General features: G+C 41.7%; 3 protein-coding genes across 3 annotated transcripts; 1 reads left to right on the top strand and 2 right to left on the bottom strand.

Annotated features, from left to right (window-relative positions):
- Positions 1-340: 340 nt before the first annotated feature.
- On the bottom strand, positions 341-2,222 carry brd3os (BRD3 opposite strand). Its single transcript, XM_074670799.1, has 2 exons — positions 2,076-2,222; positions 341-1,496 (listed from the first exon to the last, which is right to left on the bottom strand). The coding sequence occupies exon 2, from the start codon at positions 1,368-1,370 to the stop codon at positions 1,065-1,067; it is 306 nt and encodes a 101-aa protein (XP_074526900.1). The 5' UTR covers positions 1,371-1,496; positions 2,076-2,222; the 3' UTR covers positions 341-1,064.
- Positions 2,223-3,738: 1,516 nt separating this feature from the next.
- On the top strand, positions 3,739-11,588 carry LOC141790852 (inactive phospholipid phosphatase 7-like). The gene is made up of 5 exons (XM_074670963.1): positions 3,739-4,045; positions 6,609-6,980; positions 7,896-8,197; positions 8,333-8,514; positions 8,603-11,588. The coding sequence occupies exons 2-5, from the start codon at positions 6,799-6,801 to the stop codon at positions 8,807-8,809; spliced, it is 873 nt and encodes a 290-aa protein (XP_074527064.1). The 5' UTR covers positions 3,739-4,045; positions 6,609-6,798; the 3' UTR covers positions 8,810-11,588.
- A 262-nt stretch (positions 11,589-11,850) lies between these two features.
- LOC141790851 (WD repeat-containing protein 5-like) lies at positions 11,851-17,243 on the bottom strand. The gene is made up of 13 exons (XM_074670961.1): positions 16,901-17,243; positions 16,024-16,132; positions 15,582-15,655; positions 15,400-15,489; positions 15,189-15,278; positions 15,009-15,092; positions 14,854-14,909; positions 14,722-14,768; positions 14,507-14,582; positions 12,996-13,029; positions 12,824-12,898; positions 12,658-12,745; positions 11,851-12,532 (listed from the first exon to the last, which is right to left on the bottom strand). The coding sequence occupies exons 1-13, from the start codon at positions 16,973-16,975 to the stop codon at positions 12,432-12,434; spliced, it is 999 nt and encodes a 332-aa protein (XP_074527062.1). The 5' UTR covers positions 16,976-17,243; the 3' UTR covers positions 11,851-12,431.
- Between the last annotated feature and the right edge of the window lie 375 nt (positions 17,244-17,618).

Here is a 17,618-nt window from a genome sequence, read left to right as displayed (position 1 = left end):
AACTTCTACCTAAAGAATAACCAATATTAAAGTACCTTTTCCACTCATGTTAGAAGCATGAAGCTGTTTGGATGATTGCCAATCACATGACTATCGATGTTTTTCAGATTTTCCTGGCAGGACGTTGGTAAAAGTAGCATTTTTTTTAGGAGATCTGGACTTGATGACAATAAGCATGGCTCTGTGAACATCAGTTTCAGACCTCAGCAGTGATGCGCTTTGATTAGTACTTTATAGACTTTGAATTTATTCACAGGGTTGGAAAAAATGTTAAAAATTGTTTCAGTGATACAAAAAATGGCAACAATCCTCAGAAGAATAAAAAACTTTTATTGTCTCATTAAAAAAGATGATATGAAGTCAGCTCTTTATATCACACATCAGGATCCCTTTGTGGCTCCTACATTTCCCATGATGCTCATGGAACAAACCCCAAGCCTCAGTTAAGACTTGTAACTTAAAATATCTGTCATCAGAACAGTAAAAGAAAAAAACTGAATAACAGCAAATTTGGATTCAAGCAGGAGAGTCTGATGACAGTAACACTGAAATCCTGATCAAATCACAGACACTCCTCATGGGGAACTGTGGTTAAAATTTAGGGAAAAGTTCAAATTATTTCTCTTCAAATATTCAATTTAAAGTCTTACTTCTGATTTCTAGTTCTTGTTCCTTAATTTTGTATATTTTTTTCTTTTTACTCTGACTGCTGGAGTCTAAATTAGCTTTCATTTGACTTTTCTTCTCAGAAAATTTTGATGGCATTCATCTTTTTCTTCTGCGTTCCCTCACACTCAGACACATTTGGACTTTTCCTGAAAGAAGCTGCACGTAGAAGTCTAAACTTGGCAAACAAATCAACACTTTTGTCAAGATAAAAACAAAATTAATTAAAAAAATACAGTAAAGTGTGGTTTTTGGTGGGCTCTACGTCTGTTTGACTTTAAAAGTTGGTGTTTTTTTCTTCATCAAACTGAATACTTTCTCTACAAATCAACCAAATGAAGTCTTTTTAAACTGAGCACTTCCACTCAGTGAGTCTGAGTCAGGTTTCTGGTCTCTGGCTACATGACGCTGCAGATCCTGGACCGTCCATCTGCGTCCCCCAGGCTCCTCTTGTCCCGCACCAGCACGGCCTGGTTTCCGAAGCTGCTGTACCAGGCCGACTGGCTGCGGCTCAGGTACGTGGAGGGAGCGGCCGTCTCTAACTCCTGCTGCTGCTGCTGCCAGATCAACAGGGACGTGTCCCGGAACCGAAGCCGACCGTAGGCCTCTGACAGAGCCTGCTCTGCCAGGGGGGGTCGACTGGGACCAGGAGACCTCAGCGCTGCTGTCTTATCTTCTACAGGAGCTGGAGCAGGGTCCGACATGATGGAGGGTTCTGGGAACCAAAACCAAGCATGGTGATATGAGATCTGTCAGGATGGAGACAGAGGCAGGGTCTAGACAGGTCCAGATCCAGGTCCATGTCAGTCATGCGGGTTGAACCCGAATACCTGTAAAACAAGCGGACAGAAAGCAAACTGTCAGCTGGGAATCTGTAACATTTTCTTGTTTCAGCAGAATATTTTCAGGCAATCTTTGAAACAAACAGAGACTTGAGGCTTGAAAGTGGTTTTAAACCAGGATGTTGTTTGTTTTGTGCAACTAATGAGTGTAAATAATAGAATATTATATACGTGTGCCAGCTCACGGCTTCCGTACCTTTTAGCAATTATATATTTTTAAGCCCCTGGTGCTAATGTCTTGCTTTTGCGACTTGTTACTTTCTAATTACATCATATTTAATCAATCACGACTTCCTGCTGAGTGAGCGAATTTCAGATTCACGCTGTTTGATCCCTGTCAGCCCCCGTACATTCACGCCTCTTAAAACGGATTGTGTTAACGGTTTCTTGCCTTTAATTTACCGGAGACTCAACGTTCATGAAACGGACGCTTTACTTCACAGCCGTTAGCCGCCTAGCAGCTAACTGCTAAACCTCTGGACCACCACTCACTTTACAAGCCTAATCCTGCCAGTTAGCTCCGTTAGCTCTGTTAGCTCCTGACGTAACAACGTAACGGTTACTGACCTCAGTGGTGACGTCTACACACCGACCTGTTGTATCGTCAGTGTATAAAAAGTGACGTTTGACGTCTCATCATGGGTTTAATTGTTGTTAGCATTGTTAGCATACCACCGAAGCTGTTGCTGCATCCAATGGCAACGGTGCGTTCGGTAAGCGGTCCGGACAGGAATTCACACAAGTACAAAAGTTCCTCTCAAGTTTCTTCACTAACTTTATTATGGGGCTGTTGTTGTATGGACGGACATCGCTGATAAAATAGTATGTAAATTTTGTATTTATTAATTTTTTTATTTTTATTTTTTTTAGCTCAAGTGTTGTTTTTTGATAGTCCGGTCCACCCTCTATACCAGTAGGTGGCGGGAAGGCGCAGTTTCATCGTTTGCGAACCGACATATAACACTCAAAACAGAAGAAGAAAGTTTAAATGACACGGTGGAAACAAGTGGCAACCTCCGGTCTAAGAATATGAGAAAATGCTGAAGTTTTTAAATCTGCTGTTTCTTAAGTGTCCACTTGAGGCTGGCTCTGGAAGTAGCAGAAGTCACACACACACCAAGCCAAAAAAGCTGTTTTCAAAGCAGAAATTAACCTATTCACAACCTGGTTCAAAAAACGTCTTCTGTCTGACTCACTAATTCTACTATCAGCACCCACTGTATGGGGGGGAGCTGAGGGTCATGTGACGGCTGGAGCCCTATGGCTGTAGGCAAAGCCCTTGCCACAACCAATATGGCCGCTATAGCCGATCTGCTTCATTTTCTGTTTCAGTAACAGACGGGTGACGTCGGCGAGACTACGTCCATGTTTTTATACAGTCTATGGGTGGAAAGAGGTGGCCTACTGCTGATGACTGCACTTTAAGGGGTCGTTCACACAAAAACAGTTTCAGGGTAAAGCACAAAAAGTTTTGTTGCGTTACAGCCTTGCGTTTACATGGAAACGGCGTTTGTGCTGTTGAATCTGCTGACTGTCTTTCAACAGCATCTGTTGCTCCACTTTTGAACTTAGGATTCTCCAATACACCAGATGATAAGCTCAACTCTCCTTCAGTGGCAATCTCCCAAAAGCATCTTCTGGACAAGACAGTTATAGCGCCAACTACAGGCCTGGCATGATTACTACAGTGTTTTCAGTCCCTCAGCGTTGCCGTGTAAATGTAGATTTCTTTTACGCTACATTTTATTGTTTTCAGATGAAACGTGTAAACAGGGCCTATGTTGGCTTTTTGCGTTGATCATTTTGCTCTATCTGCTTCGTTTTCATGATGACACTGTGTGGCTTTTAGCTTTTGGATGTGGCAACAAGAAACTAAAGCAGGAAACGAAACCCGATGGATTTTACTCATTCTCCGTTGTGCGTGGGCAAGCTTCCCTCCTCTTGATGACAGTTTGGGGTTGGAGTGTCGCCCTACAGCAGTGCCACCAATTCTCTGCTGGTATGTAACCCATATTATGTTGTGTTTGTGGTTTGTTGGAAACACAGTTCATAGGGGGTTATGGCCGCCGGCCAACCTATGTATTTCAGGCCTGTAGCTAGTTGCTGCAGTGGTTGTTTAGAGCTGGATGTGTTTGCGGCCTAGGAGGCTGCTGCGCGCGCTTCGCGTATTGGAAACAGTTTGTGTTAAATGTGCATTTTCATTCATTCATTCATTGCTGTGGATGTTGTTTTTGCCAAAATTGCGTTGGATTTTGCTCTGATGGGGATTTATTTGTGTGTGAAAAATAAGGGGAACAAAAGCTTGGGGAAAACCGAAAACTTGGAAAATGACTGTTGTTCCTACGTGAAAAAGTACACCACAAAAAGACTGTTAAAAGAATCTGGATAAAATGAAGCTCTCAAAGAGTTAATTAAAGATGATACAAATGTTCCGGAAGGGAAATCACCTTTCAATGTACTGTCAATGCCTGGTGACAAAACAAAGGCAACAGAATCAGATACTACCATCCATCTCTGGCCATGATCACAAGCTGCAGGTAAGAACCACACGTTTTTTATTCCAATTTGATTATTTATTCTACCACTACAGCCAGATGAGTCTTTAATTCTGATGTATCCCTGGTTCTTAATAAGCATATCAGCTCACAGCAGGGAAATTAAAGACTTCTGAGCATATCAAAAAGCATATTCATTTACATCAGAAAGGCAGCACTGCCACCTGCTGGACATAACTTACAGAAAATACCAGACTTACTGCCACATACAGTGGGGAAAACAAGTATTGAACGCGTGAACTTTTTTCTCATCACATTTATTTCCAAAGCTGCAATTCAAATGAAATTTCTACCAGACATTGGTTTTAATTTAAATAATCCACACATGAAAAGAAATCACGACGTTCAGGTCCATAAATAATGATTATGGTGAATTAAGTACGATAACACAGGAAAAAAGTATTGAACACGCTAACTGAGACTCATCTAATACTTAGTGGAGAAGTCTTTGTTTGCAATGACAGCTTCCAGAAGCTTCTTGTATGTTTGAACTAATGGCCCACACTGCTCAGGTGTGATTTTGGCCCATTCCTCTGCACAGATTGTCTTTAAATCTGGAATATTCTTTGGTGCCCTCTGGTGAACCCTTTTCTTGACTTCTTTCCACAAATGTTCAATTGGATTGAAGTCAGGTGATTGACTAGGCCATTCTAACAGATTGATTTTCTTTTTCTGAAACCATTTGAGAGTCAACTTTGCTGTGTGCTTTGGATGGTTGTCCTGCTGGAAGGTCCAGCCACGTCTCATCTTCATCATCCTGGTGGATGGCAGCAGATTCAGATCAAGAATTTCCCCATACATGGCTCCATTCATTGCTCCGTCAGTTATATGAAGTTTGCCAACACCATGAGATGAGAAACAACCCCATGCCATGATGCTTCCACCTCCAAACTTCTCTGTTGGTGTAGTGTTTTTTGGCTGATGTGCAGAGCCATTTCTCCTCCAAACATGGTCTGTAGTATGACAGCCCAAAAGTTCAGTTTTGGTCTCATCTGACCAGACAACATTCTCCCAGTATTCTACAGGCTTGTCAAGATGCTGTTTAGCAAACTTTAAACCAGCTTCAACATGCCTTTTCTTGAGGAATGGAGTCTTGTGGGCTGAGCGTCCATAGAGGCCATGGAGGTGGAGTGCATTGCCTGTTGTTTTCTCTGTAACAATTGTACCTGCTGCCTCCAAGTCTTTCTGGAGCACTTTCAGGGTGGTCCTTGGCTGGTTGAGTACTCTTCTGACTATCTTTCTGACTCCCTGGTCAGAAATCTTCAAGGAGCTCCTGTGCGTGGCCTGTTGATGGTAAGGTGGTGCTTCTTCCACTTGTGAATAATGGCCCCAACGGTGCTGACTGGAATATTCAGGTGCTTTGATATAAGTCTGTAACCAGTTCCATTCTGATGCTGAGCAACATTTAGGTTGTGAATGTCTTCAGAGAGCTCTTTGCCTTTACCCATCATGAGGTGTGTGGTATTTAACTGCTTGGTGAAAAAACAACCTTTTTTATAGGACCATCAATTTGCTCTAGCCCAGCTGATGTTGGTTTGCACTAATTGGAAGTTCAAGTAATAATTACCGACAGATTTCAGGTGGTATGGTGCATTTCCTTGCCAAAGTATACAGCCTTTTTCCTGTGTTATCGTACTTAATTCAACATAATCATTATTTATGGACCTGAACGTTGTGATTTCTTTTCATGTGTGGATTATTTGAGTTAATACCAATGTCTGGGAGAAATTTTGTTTGAATTGCAGCTTTGGAAATAAATGTGATGAGAAGAAAGTTGATGCTTTCAATACTTATTTCCCCCACTTTACATGTCTTGCTATTCATGATTATTGGGACCGCTGGTGAATGGTGAGTTATCGTGTTAAATAGTGTATCTTAGTAAATTGTAGTGAATTATTGTGAATGGTAGTTTTTTATAGTGAGTTTAAGTGAATTATAGTGTAATATAGTATATTAAAGTGTTCTATAGTGTTTAACATTGAATTATATTGTATCATAGTGAAATATAGTGTTTTACAGTGAATTGTGGTGAATTATAGAGAATGATATTATATCATGGTGAATAATAGTGTTTTATCGTGTATTATAGTGAGTTATATTGTATTAAAGTAATTTGTTGTGTATTATTGTAAATTATATTGAACTATAGTGTTTGATAATAAATTATGTTTTATTGTGTATCATAGTAAGTTTTAGTGAGTCATAGAGTTTTAGAGTGTATTTCAGTGTTTTTTTGTTTCATAGCAGTTTATAGATTAATATAGTAAATTATTGTGTATTTTTGTGTAGTATATTGTATAATAGTGTATAGTAGTGAATGACACTGTATTATAGTGTATACCTTGAACTTCTGGTCAAAAATCCTGTTACAGACTTGTTTCTGTCTTGAAGCTGGTTTTTACGATAACTGTGACGTGCCCTGAACACATCGTGACTAAGAGTGGTTTGCTGCCCTTTGACATGTGAAACTGGTGGAGTGTTCCTTTAATATGACAGCACACTCTGCTGGCCTGTATTGTACGATGTGTGTGTGTGAGTGTGTGAGTGTGTGTGAGAGAGTGTGTGTTTGCAGTGTTTTTCCAGCCTCCCTCGCTCTGAACAGCTGACAGCAGAAGAAGAAGGCCAGCTGGTCTATTTATAGCAGAGTCCCTCAGAGTCTCAGACCTGATCTGTCACAGTCCTGCAGCCCGTTCTGAACGCCGTTATACCTCCGACACCCCGGACCGTCCGCCGTCATGCCCGGCAGTCAGGCTCGGAGCCGGGCCAGGGACCGGAACAACGTCCTGAACCGACCTGAGTTTATGTCCCTGAACCAGCCCCCCCGCAGGGAGCCGGGGCCGGGGGAGGGGAGGGGAGGCGGGGGTCCGAGGAGACCCGTGTTCAGACAGCAGAGTCAGCAGGAGGACCCAGGAGTGAGGTAAGACTGAAATCACAGCTCAGATTTAGAGTACAGACACGTTCAGAGGTCCCAGAGCTTTATTTAAAGTCAGAGTCCTGCAGGGACCGACCCAGAGTACCGGGTCGGTCTCAGTCCACTGAACTCTGACCAAAAACTTTCTGTAGACCTGAGTCTACCTGAGTCTACCTGAACTTTATGTTATGATTACATTCCCAGCTCAGTTTTTATCCACTTTAGACTTTTATTTATTCATTCACACAGAGCGGTCTTCCTGCTTCTACATTAAGATATTTGAGGGTAAAAATATTCAGAGGCGCAAAATAGTTCCCGAATGAACGGCCTCAGGAGTCTGCAGCTTTAAAACAGCCTACAGTCGATGGATTGAATCCTTCAGGGCAAAGAAGCAAAGCGTAAACTGCTTTCCTCAGCCTCCAGATGGAACCCACACCCCTCAGTTTCAGACAATCAGTGAGTTTTTAATCCTCTGTCTTCACCATCAGTCGATTTGTCTGTGTCATAAAATAACTGAACGACACGCTTCACTCTCCTCCCGCTGTGAGAAGTGAAACCAAAACACTGACGCCAAGACAAGCACAAGAACAGGAATCATTATGTTTCCTCTGCTTTGATCATCCCGTGCATACAGGCGCCTGATTGGTCGACAGAGCTGTCAATCAATCATCACTTTGAAATAGAAGAAAAAATGCACTAAATCTAAATTCTCAGATTAGTTGACACTTGCACATAAATCAGCATGAGAGTAAAAGAAAACAAGTTTAAGAAAAGTTTGATGTGTGTTTTAATCAACTAGTTTGTCACATGACTCATCTGTTAAAATGGAGGCGGAGCTAAAGTTTTGGCTTCACTTAGGACACCTGTTTTTCTGTGTATGATGTGCCTGAAACTGTTTCCACCTCTGTGTCTGGTCCTCAGGGGGTCGAGGGACTCCTCAGAGGGGGGCTCAGGACCTGATGCGGTGGTGAAGGAGGACTGCATGCAGCTGAATCCGTCCTTCAGAGGCATCGCCATCAACTCCCTGCTGGCCATCGACATCAGCCTGTCCAAGCGTCTGGGGATATGCGCAGGGGTCCGCGGCCCGGGGGCCCCGCTGCGGTCTATGGTGACCCTTCTAGCCCTCACGGGACACGCCCTCCCATGGTTCTTTGGGACTCTGATCTGCCTGTGGAAGAGCAACACGTTGGCGGGGCAGGAGGTTCTGGTCAACCTGCTGCTGGGTGAGAGACTCAGGGTTCAAATCTGAACGGAGGGAGAAAATAATCTCGTTAAACTCTGACGGAGACGTTTAGAGACTCAGTCAATCCAGAAAATTAAAACTAAAGCCACCATGTCACCTGTTTCTCTCCTTGCAGCTCTGGTCCTGGATCTGATGACCGTCGCTGGCATGCAGAAGCTGGTCAAACGCAAAGGACCATGGGATTTACCTCCAGGGTTTATGGACTACATCGCCATGGACATGTATTCCTTCCCAGCAGCCCACGCCAGTCGAGCCGTCATGGTGTCCAAGTTCCTCCTCAACCACCTGGTGCTGGCGGTCAGTCACTTTATCATTGTTATGTTTGAGGTCATACCCTTTGACCTTTGACCTTCACTGGGGTAATACAGTCCACTGTGTCCTCCAGGTGCCCCTCAGGATCCTGCTCTACCTGTGGGCCGTCCTGGTCGGCGTGTCCCGTGTGCTGCTGGGTAAACACCACCTGTCGGACGTGGGCTGTGGCTTCGCTCTGGGCTTCCTGCACTTTAACCTGGTGGAGTCGGTTTGGTTGGACTCTGCGACCTGCCAGACCCTCATCTCCATCGGCACGCTGCAGTGGACTCCACTGCTCTGAACTGGTTTGTACTGGTGCAGCTGGCTTCAAAACTGGTCAGTCTGGACGCTCGTGTGTGATGCTGCACATGGGACAAATTATTTTTTTAACTGGTCTGAAATGTAGTTTTTTAAGAATTTGGACTCTTCTTCCTGGACTTTACTCTCTCCTAAGAAGACTTATGCTGGAAACTGGATTTTTTAGACCAGTCTGGTCTGGTTTTAATGGTTCTGATGATTCTTTTACCTGACAGACTTGTTACATGTTAAGGCTGATTTGGGAAATGCTGCAGAGCTCCTTACGTTTTTATCGTTTTTATGTAGAACGCTTTCGGTCTGAGGTACTATTGGTTTGTGTTGATTTTGGCGCCCCCTGAGGACAAACAGTACATCTCATCACTTTGCTGATTTTGTTTCGTACATAAATTAAAAAATTATTTGTAATTGTTTGATGTTTTGTATTTTGAGGCAAAATTTCTTCTCAAAAAAGGAAAAAAGAATCTCGCCCCGTAACACTTAGCAAACAGTTAGCTTACTGTTTAACCAATTTGATTCGTTAAACAAACGTAAAATTAATCTAGCCACTGTAACAAAAAAGCCGTTGTTACTACTTGTTAAAATGCTATTACAGAGAGCTAACAGTTATCTGTTGATGATGTCCTGAGCCTACTAAAGTCATCGAAAGGAACAGCTAACTGCTGAAACAGTTACCTGCCAGTTTTTAAAAGCTAACAGTTAGCTGACTTTTTTTTTTAACTTAATACCAAAGTTAGCTCATCCCTTTAACATCAATCTGTCTGCTCTTATCCAAATGTTGAGCTAATAGATAGAAAACCAAGGCTAACCTGTCAGTTATTGCAACTCTCCAACAGTTAGCTGGTTATTATCAGAATTTTAATTCCTGTAATACTTAGCTAATCGTTGGCTAAGTATTTTTGTTACATTTGCTTTTTTCTTTTTTTAATTAATTTAGTTTCACCTTTCAAGTTAGCTTACCCCTGTACCATTAATCTGACTGCTGAGAGCTAACAGTTAGCTGCTTTATATGATGCTTAGCTAACTGCTCTGACAGTTTGCCAAAGTCATAAAAATGAACAGTTTATGCTGAAAATTAGGCTAACCTGTCAGAAACCCCTGTACTATTATGCTAAGCTAACAAGCTGACTGTCCTTTCTCTTTAAAAAAATCTGTTAGTTAGTTAAATGTACATTTGGCTAAACCCTCAACATTAATCTAAGTGCTGTACCTGAGGACTAGCACTTCTGATTTATGTGGTGCTTAGCCTGCTGCTGTGACTGTTAGCTTACAGGTGAGACAGCAACATGCAACAGTAAGCTAACGCCTTATTTGATGCTATTACAGAGGGCTAACATTTATCTAATTGATGAAACCCTTAGCTTACTGCTGTAACAATTTGCCAACGTCAAAAGTGACGCAATTGCTGAAACAGGTACTTGTCAGTTATTTTACCCATGTAAGCTAACAGTTAGCTGACTTATTTTCTCTTCTTTTCTTTGTTTACTTTACTCCAAAGTTAGCTCATCCCTTTAACATTAATCTGTCTGCTGTATCTGAGAGATAACCGTTGGCTAACTGATGTTAGGCTAACCTGTCAGTTATTGAAGCTTTTTAACAGTCAGCTGGTTATTTTAAGAAATTTAAATTCCTTTAATACTTAGCTGATCGTTAGCTAAGTGCCATGTTTATGTATTTTACTTAATTCAATTAAAATTTCAAGTTAGTTTACTCCTGTAACGTTAATATGACTGCTGTACCTGAGAGCTTTTTTCTTTTCTTTTTTTTCTTCTTTTACCAAAGTTAGCTCATCCCTTCAACATTATTCTGTCTGCTTTACCTGAAAGCTAACAGTTGGCTAATTGATGTGATACTAACCTTACTGCTGTAACAATTGGCTAAAGTTTTCAAAATGTTCAGCTAACAGTTAAAACACCAAGGCTAACCTGTCAGTTATTGCAACTCTCGAACAGTTAGCTGATTATTATCAGAAATTTAAATTTCTGTAATACTTAGCTGATCGTTAGCTAATTGTTACATTTATTATTTTTTTTTTTTTACTTAATTTTAATACAATTTCAAGTTAGCTAACCCACGTTACTATGACTGCTGTACCTGAGAGCTAACAGTTAGCTGGCTGATGTGACTTTTTATGACTTCTCTTACAGTTAGCTTACTGCATTATGCAGTTAGCCTTAAGCTGTTACAGCGAGCTAACAGTTAGCGACTGTCTGCTAAAAGATTAATAAGCTTTGTAAAACTACAGGTGTTTTTCTGCTGCTGCTGTTTGTGTCTCAGGGTTTATAAGCGTCGTCTACGAGCAGCTGCAGAAAACAAAGCGCACAAATGTCTGTTTCAGACTCAGTGTGAGAGGTTTTGGATGGAGATTGTAACATCAGGTTTTTATTTTGGTGCAGTTTGTGCTACATGGACAGAAGTTTCAGATTTATCCTGAGAGTGTGAGAGGTATGTGGAAATTAGGAACAGGAAGTTGATCTGGCTGAAAGAGCAAATGAATGTCGAGTTAAGTTTTGAACTTTTGATTGATGATAAGTTAAAGAGAGATCCCAGAAAGCTACTGCAAAAATGAATTATCCTACATCATTAAAATCTCAAATTTTGTCTTCAGCGACTTGCATCAAGACAGACACAAACTCTGTCCCCAGGTTTGAATCTCAGGAACTGTTGGAAAAAAATGAACTTGTTTTCTAAAATCCCGACCATGGGAGGAAAAATCAGGACAGGAGTCTGATATTTCCCGTGGATCTGTGGAGGAGGAAAAACTGCAAGAGAAAGATGTTTCACCTCTGGAAAAGTTGAATAAATCTTTTTTCATGTCTGTACCTCTTGGTCTCCAGTCTATTCTTGGTCTTTTAATTCACACATCTGTAACCTGTTATCACAAACACCTGCCAGGTGTGGCAGAAACATGTGCACACATAACTAAAAAGCTCACAGGCTCTGAATAAAAATGCAAAAATACACTTTCACTAATTAATACTTTATGAGAAAGTTACACACAGACACGCCACAGCTCATATTCAAAAATCTTTATTTACAAATGACTGAAAAAAATTCCCTCCGCTCATTATTCATCTTTTTTTCCCGCTCTGCTGACCGAAGTTTGGTGGAGACAGTATGAAGAACGTGCTGATGGTTACGATGGAGAGCTGCTGCTTTGTGTCCAATCAGATGGTCACACAGGAGAGAGCCAGAAACACACACACACACACACACCAACGTAGCAACAGATGCTACAGTCGAACAATTAACCAGCATCGCTAATTTTGTGTCAAAGATGCTGTTACTGATAAAGTTTTGTTTGGATGAATTAATCCGAGATGCTTTTTAAACTAAAGGAAGATTTCCTTTAATGATTACATTAACGAACAAATATAAAACCGCATAAATAGATTTAAAATAAAACAAATTCTTTGATTGGGAATATTTTTTCAACCCGTTTGTGGCACCAAATGTCTTTTATTTTGAAAGGGAGGAAGTGCATAAAGCAGGAGTTAGTCTGAGTGTGTGTTGGTGGCTCTCTGCGTGTGTTCACATCACGTGAGATTAAACTGTGCGTTTGTGGATTGTTGGTAATAACCTGTTCATACAGGTGAGGACAGCTCAGTCTAACAGTCGCTCTTCCACAGTTTGATGGTTTTGTCGTTTTCCAGAGCGGCTGAAGCGATGATGTTTTCTGTTGGATGGCAGGCGGTGGAGATCACCACGTCTGCACAAAACGACACAAAAATCAGAGTTTATAAACGTTAAAGACACTAACTCTTCTTCTGCTGCTTCCTGGTTTAAACACGTGAGATCTGATCAGACCAGGAGACAAAAAGACCAAGGTCATACCTGTGTGTCCTTGTAGCTTCTGTACGATCTCTTTGGTCTGGAGGTTCCAGATGTAAACCATGCTGTCCTCAGAGCCTGACACGATCCACTGAAAGACAGAGGTCAAAGGTTAAACCCTCTGACCCTCACAGGGCTGCTTGTTTGGTCAGAGAGCAGAAACGCTCACCTTCCCTCCTGTGACTGAGAAGTTGGCGAAGATGCAGTATTTCTCGTTTTTATGTCCGGTGTACGTCTTCAAACACTGAGCAGACAAAGAGAGGAGAGACGGGGTGTTATATGTCAGAGGACACACAGGCAGAGAGACGGATCACCAAACAGATGAGACAGCCCGTCTGTACCTTTCCTTTGCTGTAGTCCCAAAGCTTCAACGTGCTGCAAACCAGAGGAAACACACGTTATTCAATGCAACAGGAAAAAACATGAGTGCCAAGGTCTTTACACACTGAGTCAGTTTTTTTAAGATGCGTTTTTTGGATGTGTAGAGAAAATATGTCAGAAAATGTGATTATCTTTTCTATCTTTTTTTTTGGTTACATTTCAGAATCTCTTATTTTTTATTTTCCTTAGTATTTCTTTTATGTGTTCCAGAGTCTGTTTATGTTTCAAGTATAAAGGGATTGTCAGTCTACGCCATCATAAAGACGCATCTTGACCGCAGAAGCAAAGTTTAGCTCCATTCATTCAGACGAGTTAGCGTTTTTTAAATACCCAATTCAACCTGTTATCTGCATAAAATGTGCAGTTGTTCTGTGGTCAGTTTTTAGAAACGATACTATACAACAGAGGAAACGTCTATCAAGTTTGGACTGTTACAGAGCAACCGGTGTTTTGGAGTTAATAGCGACCATGCTAACTGGTGACTCTCAACCGACAGCATCAGTGATTAACGGCTGAGAGTCACCAGTTAACAGGGTCACACTTTACACCAGCGACGTTCGCGGGTAAATAATTAACTCTGGACGTAGTTTTCTGGTTCTTTTATTATGAACCTGGTCTTAGACTCAGCAGTCTGTGTGTTTTTTTTGGTCTGGGAGGGTTTCTGATTTATTGACACATGGTTACGTCCTGGTCCGTCACAGTCTGGTAAGTGTCCACGGATAATGCAGTCATGAGCATCGAGTGATGCTGGATTTCTCCTCTAAAAACGTCTGTCCACCTAATATCTGTCCACTTGTTGATCTCTTCTGTCCACTCACTGCTATTTCACAAACCTGGGAGCCGTTTACCATCTGTATAAGTGATGATATTTAGTTAAAAATGTGTTTTTTGGTGGTTAACTCCTCCATGTCTGTTGACAAACCGTTATACTCCACAGTGCGTATCCAGCATTGTTGATAAACAAATAATTCCTCTTTACTCTCACTTATAATGTCACAAATCATTCTGTCCTCACATTCTAGAATCTCTTTATGTTTACATTCTGGAATCTCTATCTCCACATTCCGGAATGTTTCTTTTCTTACGCTCTGCGGAATTTCTTTATCTCAACATTCCTGAATGTCTTTGTTTTTACAAACTGAAATCTCTTTACTTTTGCTTTCCTGAATATCTCTTTATCTACATTTCAGTTTCTCGTTATTTTCACTTCTTGAATTTCTATTTTTTTGTATTACAGAATCTTTCTCTGTCGCTTTCCAGAAACTATCAGCTGTTTCCAACATAAGAGCTAAATTAGAAGTGAGACCACCGCGACAGAGAAAGAGTCAGCAAAGTTTTAAGTTCCACTTTCACAAACAACTCCCGCTACATTGAGCCGGAGAAGGAAGGTGGTGGATGACAAATGATGCCTAAAAAGAAGAGATGGGATGAAGTATGAGGACAAACCAGGGTGATAACAGGGGATACTGACTTGTCCAGTGTGGCGGCGAGGATGTATTTCCCATTCGGAGAAAACTTGACAAAAGACACTGGAGGATTGTCGTCATCTGAGGAGAGAGAAACAGAAATCTGATCACAGGTCGAAGAAGCAAAAAGTCTGGATTTTGTCTTTTTTGTAACTAAAACATCTTTTTTCTCTTTTCCCTGTTCAGTAGGGAGCAGATGTCTTTAGTGTGTTAAACTCACCAATCAGAGTCTTCAGACACTGTCCTGATGCTGTGTCCCAGATACGACTGAAGAGAAAGACAGAATCAGCATCCATCCTCATGTCTCTCCTGTATGAAAGTGTGTGTGTGTTTAATGTGTGTATGGACGTACCAGAGGCCGTCGTAGCTGCTGGACACGATGAGCGAGCCGTCTCTGTTGAAGTGAACCTGGAGGGTCAGAGGTCAGAGGCACAATCATCATCATCATCATCACTGTGTGTCATGTTTATAAACACGTCAGGCTGAAGGTCAGAGGTCAGGACTCACAGCAGAGACAGGGTCAGAGTGAGCGGGCAGAGTCTTCAGACACTTCCCCGTCTTGACGTCCCAGATACGAACGCTCTCATCAAACTGTGACACACACACACAGAAACACACACACACTCAGAGTCAGATTTGGTTTTCTTTAGAAACAGGATTCAGGAGGAACGGGGTGATGCAGCGTACCGATCCAGACACCACCAGGTTGGACTGAGGGTTGAAGTTGCAGCAGAAGACGTAATTACTGTGACCCTTCAGCGTCTTCAGACACTTCCCCTGAGGAGACAAAGAGACAAAGAGACAGAGAGGAGTCACATGGCAGGTCTAAACATCAAACTGAGCTTGTCTGACTTTCTGTTACATGTGACAAAGACACTTTAAAGTGTGGGTTTCTCACCGAGTTGTTGTCCCAGATCTTCAGCGTTTTGTCGTCAGAGGCAGAAACCAGCAGGTTAGAGTCTGAAGACCAGGAGACGTCAGAGATCCCCTAAACACACACACACACACACACAGGGTCAGAAACAGACCTGGTACTGATCCAGACCGTGTCTCTAACAGCATCAGGACTGAGTGTCTCACCAGTTTGTGTCCAACGATGGATTTCTCAAACTTTCCGTCAAACGCTCCCCAAATCTTTATCAACTTGTCGGCAGCTGCACAAAGACATTACCATGGTTACAACAAGCTTACAGTCAGTCGACAATCTTATATGAAATAATGTGGTTAGAGGATTGTTTTAAAGATACAAATATTACTTCTTTCACCTGTCATCATCTTTCATGGCTCAAGTATTCAGTTTTCAAATGTCAGACTGTCCCTGAACGCACCATGAGGAAGACAGATTCAGCTGCAGCTCGATCAATTGCTTATTTGTTTTCCTTTTCATCACTGTGTTTTTGTCTTTTGAGTTTTGTCATATTCTCCTTTCCTAACCTGAATGTATCACCTTCCACTGACAGGAGGAGGTCAAACTTAGGGAAAAGTGTGTGTGAGTGTGTGTGTGTGTTTGGTTGGTCCTCACAGGAGCTGGCGAGCCACTCTCCATTGGGGCTGAACTTGACAGAGGAGACGGCCTTTGTGTGTCCTGCCAACGTGAACTTGACCGTGTAGTTTGGTTTGGCTGGGTTCGACTGAAAACACACAGGAAGACGTCACCAGAGACACATCATCATCATCGACTTACATACACAGGATTTCTAGGAAAGCAAAGTCTGAAAGTTGTAAAAATACACAAATGTTGAGTAGTAAGATGGGACTAAAAGTCATATTTCACATCTCTGGTGAATTATTTTCAGATTTACTGTTGAATGAAGCAGAAAGGAATCCAATATAATAGCATTTGCTCAGAGAATAGATGTTAGAATGATTATAAGCAGGCAGAGATGAGTCTGCTGCATCTTAAATGCTCCTCTGGTAGAAAAACTACCATTAAAGTGTCATATTTCTTAATACATGCATCATTCTCAGTAATCTGCTGACTGCAATAAGCTTAAATAATCTAGTTTCATCTATTTATGTGGTATCAAAATTTCAATGAAGACTAACACAAAAAGTTTTAACTATGTACCCTTTGGATCTGTGATGATTTCACGTAATAATTACATAAAAAACAATCATAAGCAACATGATTTGTTGGTTAGTAAACCATTTCAACCCCAAATTTGACTAAAAATGAAACAAAGACAACCTTTCACATAAAACAGCCTTAAACTGTTTGTTTACAACGAGTATTTACTGATTTGATTGAATATAAATCCCGAACAGGGCAGGGAGCTCTCCTTGAGTACAGTCAGGTCTGTTTACAGCCCGTTAGCTCGCTGTTAGCTCCCTGATCGCTAACCGGACTACCCGGACCAGCCTTCCCGGAGCCTGGACCACCGTCAGCCGCTCACACTCACCTTACTGCCGGACCCTGAGGACGACGAAGGCTGTTTGATGCTCTCCGTCTCTGGTTTCTTCTCCTCTGTCGCCATGTCGGCCAGTTAGCTTCAGTTAGCTTCTGCTAGCTCTGTTTTGATTCTGTCGCCGAGCTAAAGCTAACTGCTGATGCTAACACGGCTAACTGGTTCCTCTGCAGGCGACTCAGATTCTCCCTCAGAACCAGTACTGGGTGAACCGTTTTGTCTGGGTCAGATTGGGATGAACCTGGTCCTGGATCGGACCTTCGGATCTGCAGACAGAAGCTAGCCTGTTAGCTTCAACCAGAATGTGCTGCTGAGAGCACGTAGCTGTTTCTGCGCATGCGTTACAGACAGTGTATACCCATACGGCTCGTTAGTTAGGCCAAAATTCAGATGAAAAAAAAAACGAAAAACACGAAAATCGGTTGTTTTGAGTTTAATGAGCCATCAAAGACTGTTTACATCTGAACACAGACACAGAATACTCAACGCATAATGAATGTTTTATAAAGAAAATGTTTTTTATCAATGTAAACAGGATCTGACTGCTTCTCTTCCTTTTAATCTCCTCTGACAAACTTTTGGTTTTTTATCAATTTGACCCTGAGAATGCAATGCCTTTCAGATCCTCGCCAGTATTGTCCCGTATATATAAAAGCAGTTTTTGCCTGTTAAAAAAAAGCTTTTAACAGTAAAGCATGACATTGTTTTATTT

The sequence above is a fragment of the Halichoeres trimaculatus genome, unplaced genomic scaffold (genome assembly GCF_033239565.1).
Source record: "Halichoeres trimaculatus isolate MK-OKI-2021-1 unplaced genomic scaffold, fHalTri1.1 fHalTri1_scaffold_5, whole genome shotgun sequence".
NCBI lineage: Eukaryota > Metazoa > Chordata > Actinopteri > Labriformes > Labridae > Halichoeres > Halichoeres trimaculatus.
This window is presented reverse-complemented; position numbering and strand designations above follow the sequence as displayed.

What these genes read in the sequence shown, in the direction of transcription:
- brd3os (XM_074670799.1), bottom strand. Translation starts at nt 1,370, where the DNA reads ATGTCGGACCCTGCTCCAGCTCCTGTAGAAGATAAGACAGCAGCGCTG.
- LOC141790851 (XM_074670961.1), bottom strand. Translation starts at nt 16,975, where the DNA reads ATGGCGACAGAGGAGAAGAAACCAGAGACGGAGAGCATCAAACAGCCT. An exon ending in CCATCGTTGGACACAAACTG is followed by an intron (nt 15,490 to 15,581) that starts GTGAGACACTCA and finishes GTGTGTGTTTAG; the next exon opens with GGGATCTCTGACGTCTCCTG. An exon ending in AGATCTGGGACAACAACTCG is followed by an intron (nt 15,279 to 15,399) that starts GTGAGAAACCCA and finishes TTGTCTCCTCAG; the next exon opens with GGGAAGTGTCTGAAGACGCT.
- LOC141790852 (XM_074670963.1), top strand. Translation starts at nt 6,799, where the DNA reads ATGCCCGGCAGTCAGGCTCGGAGCCGGGCCAGGGACCGGAACAACGTC. An exon ending in TCTGGTCAACCTGCTGCTGG is followed by an intron (nt 8,198 to 8,332) that starts GTGAGAGACTCA and finishes CTCTCCTTGCAG; the next exon opens with CTCTGGTCCTGGATCTGATG. An exon ending in TCAACCACCTGGTGCTGGCG is followed by an intron (nt 8,515 to 8,602) that starts GTCAGTCACTTT and finishes TGTGTCCTCCAG; the next exon opens with GTGCCCCTCAGGATCCTGCT.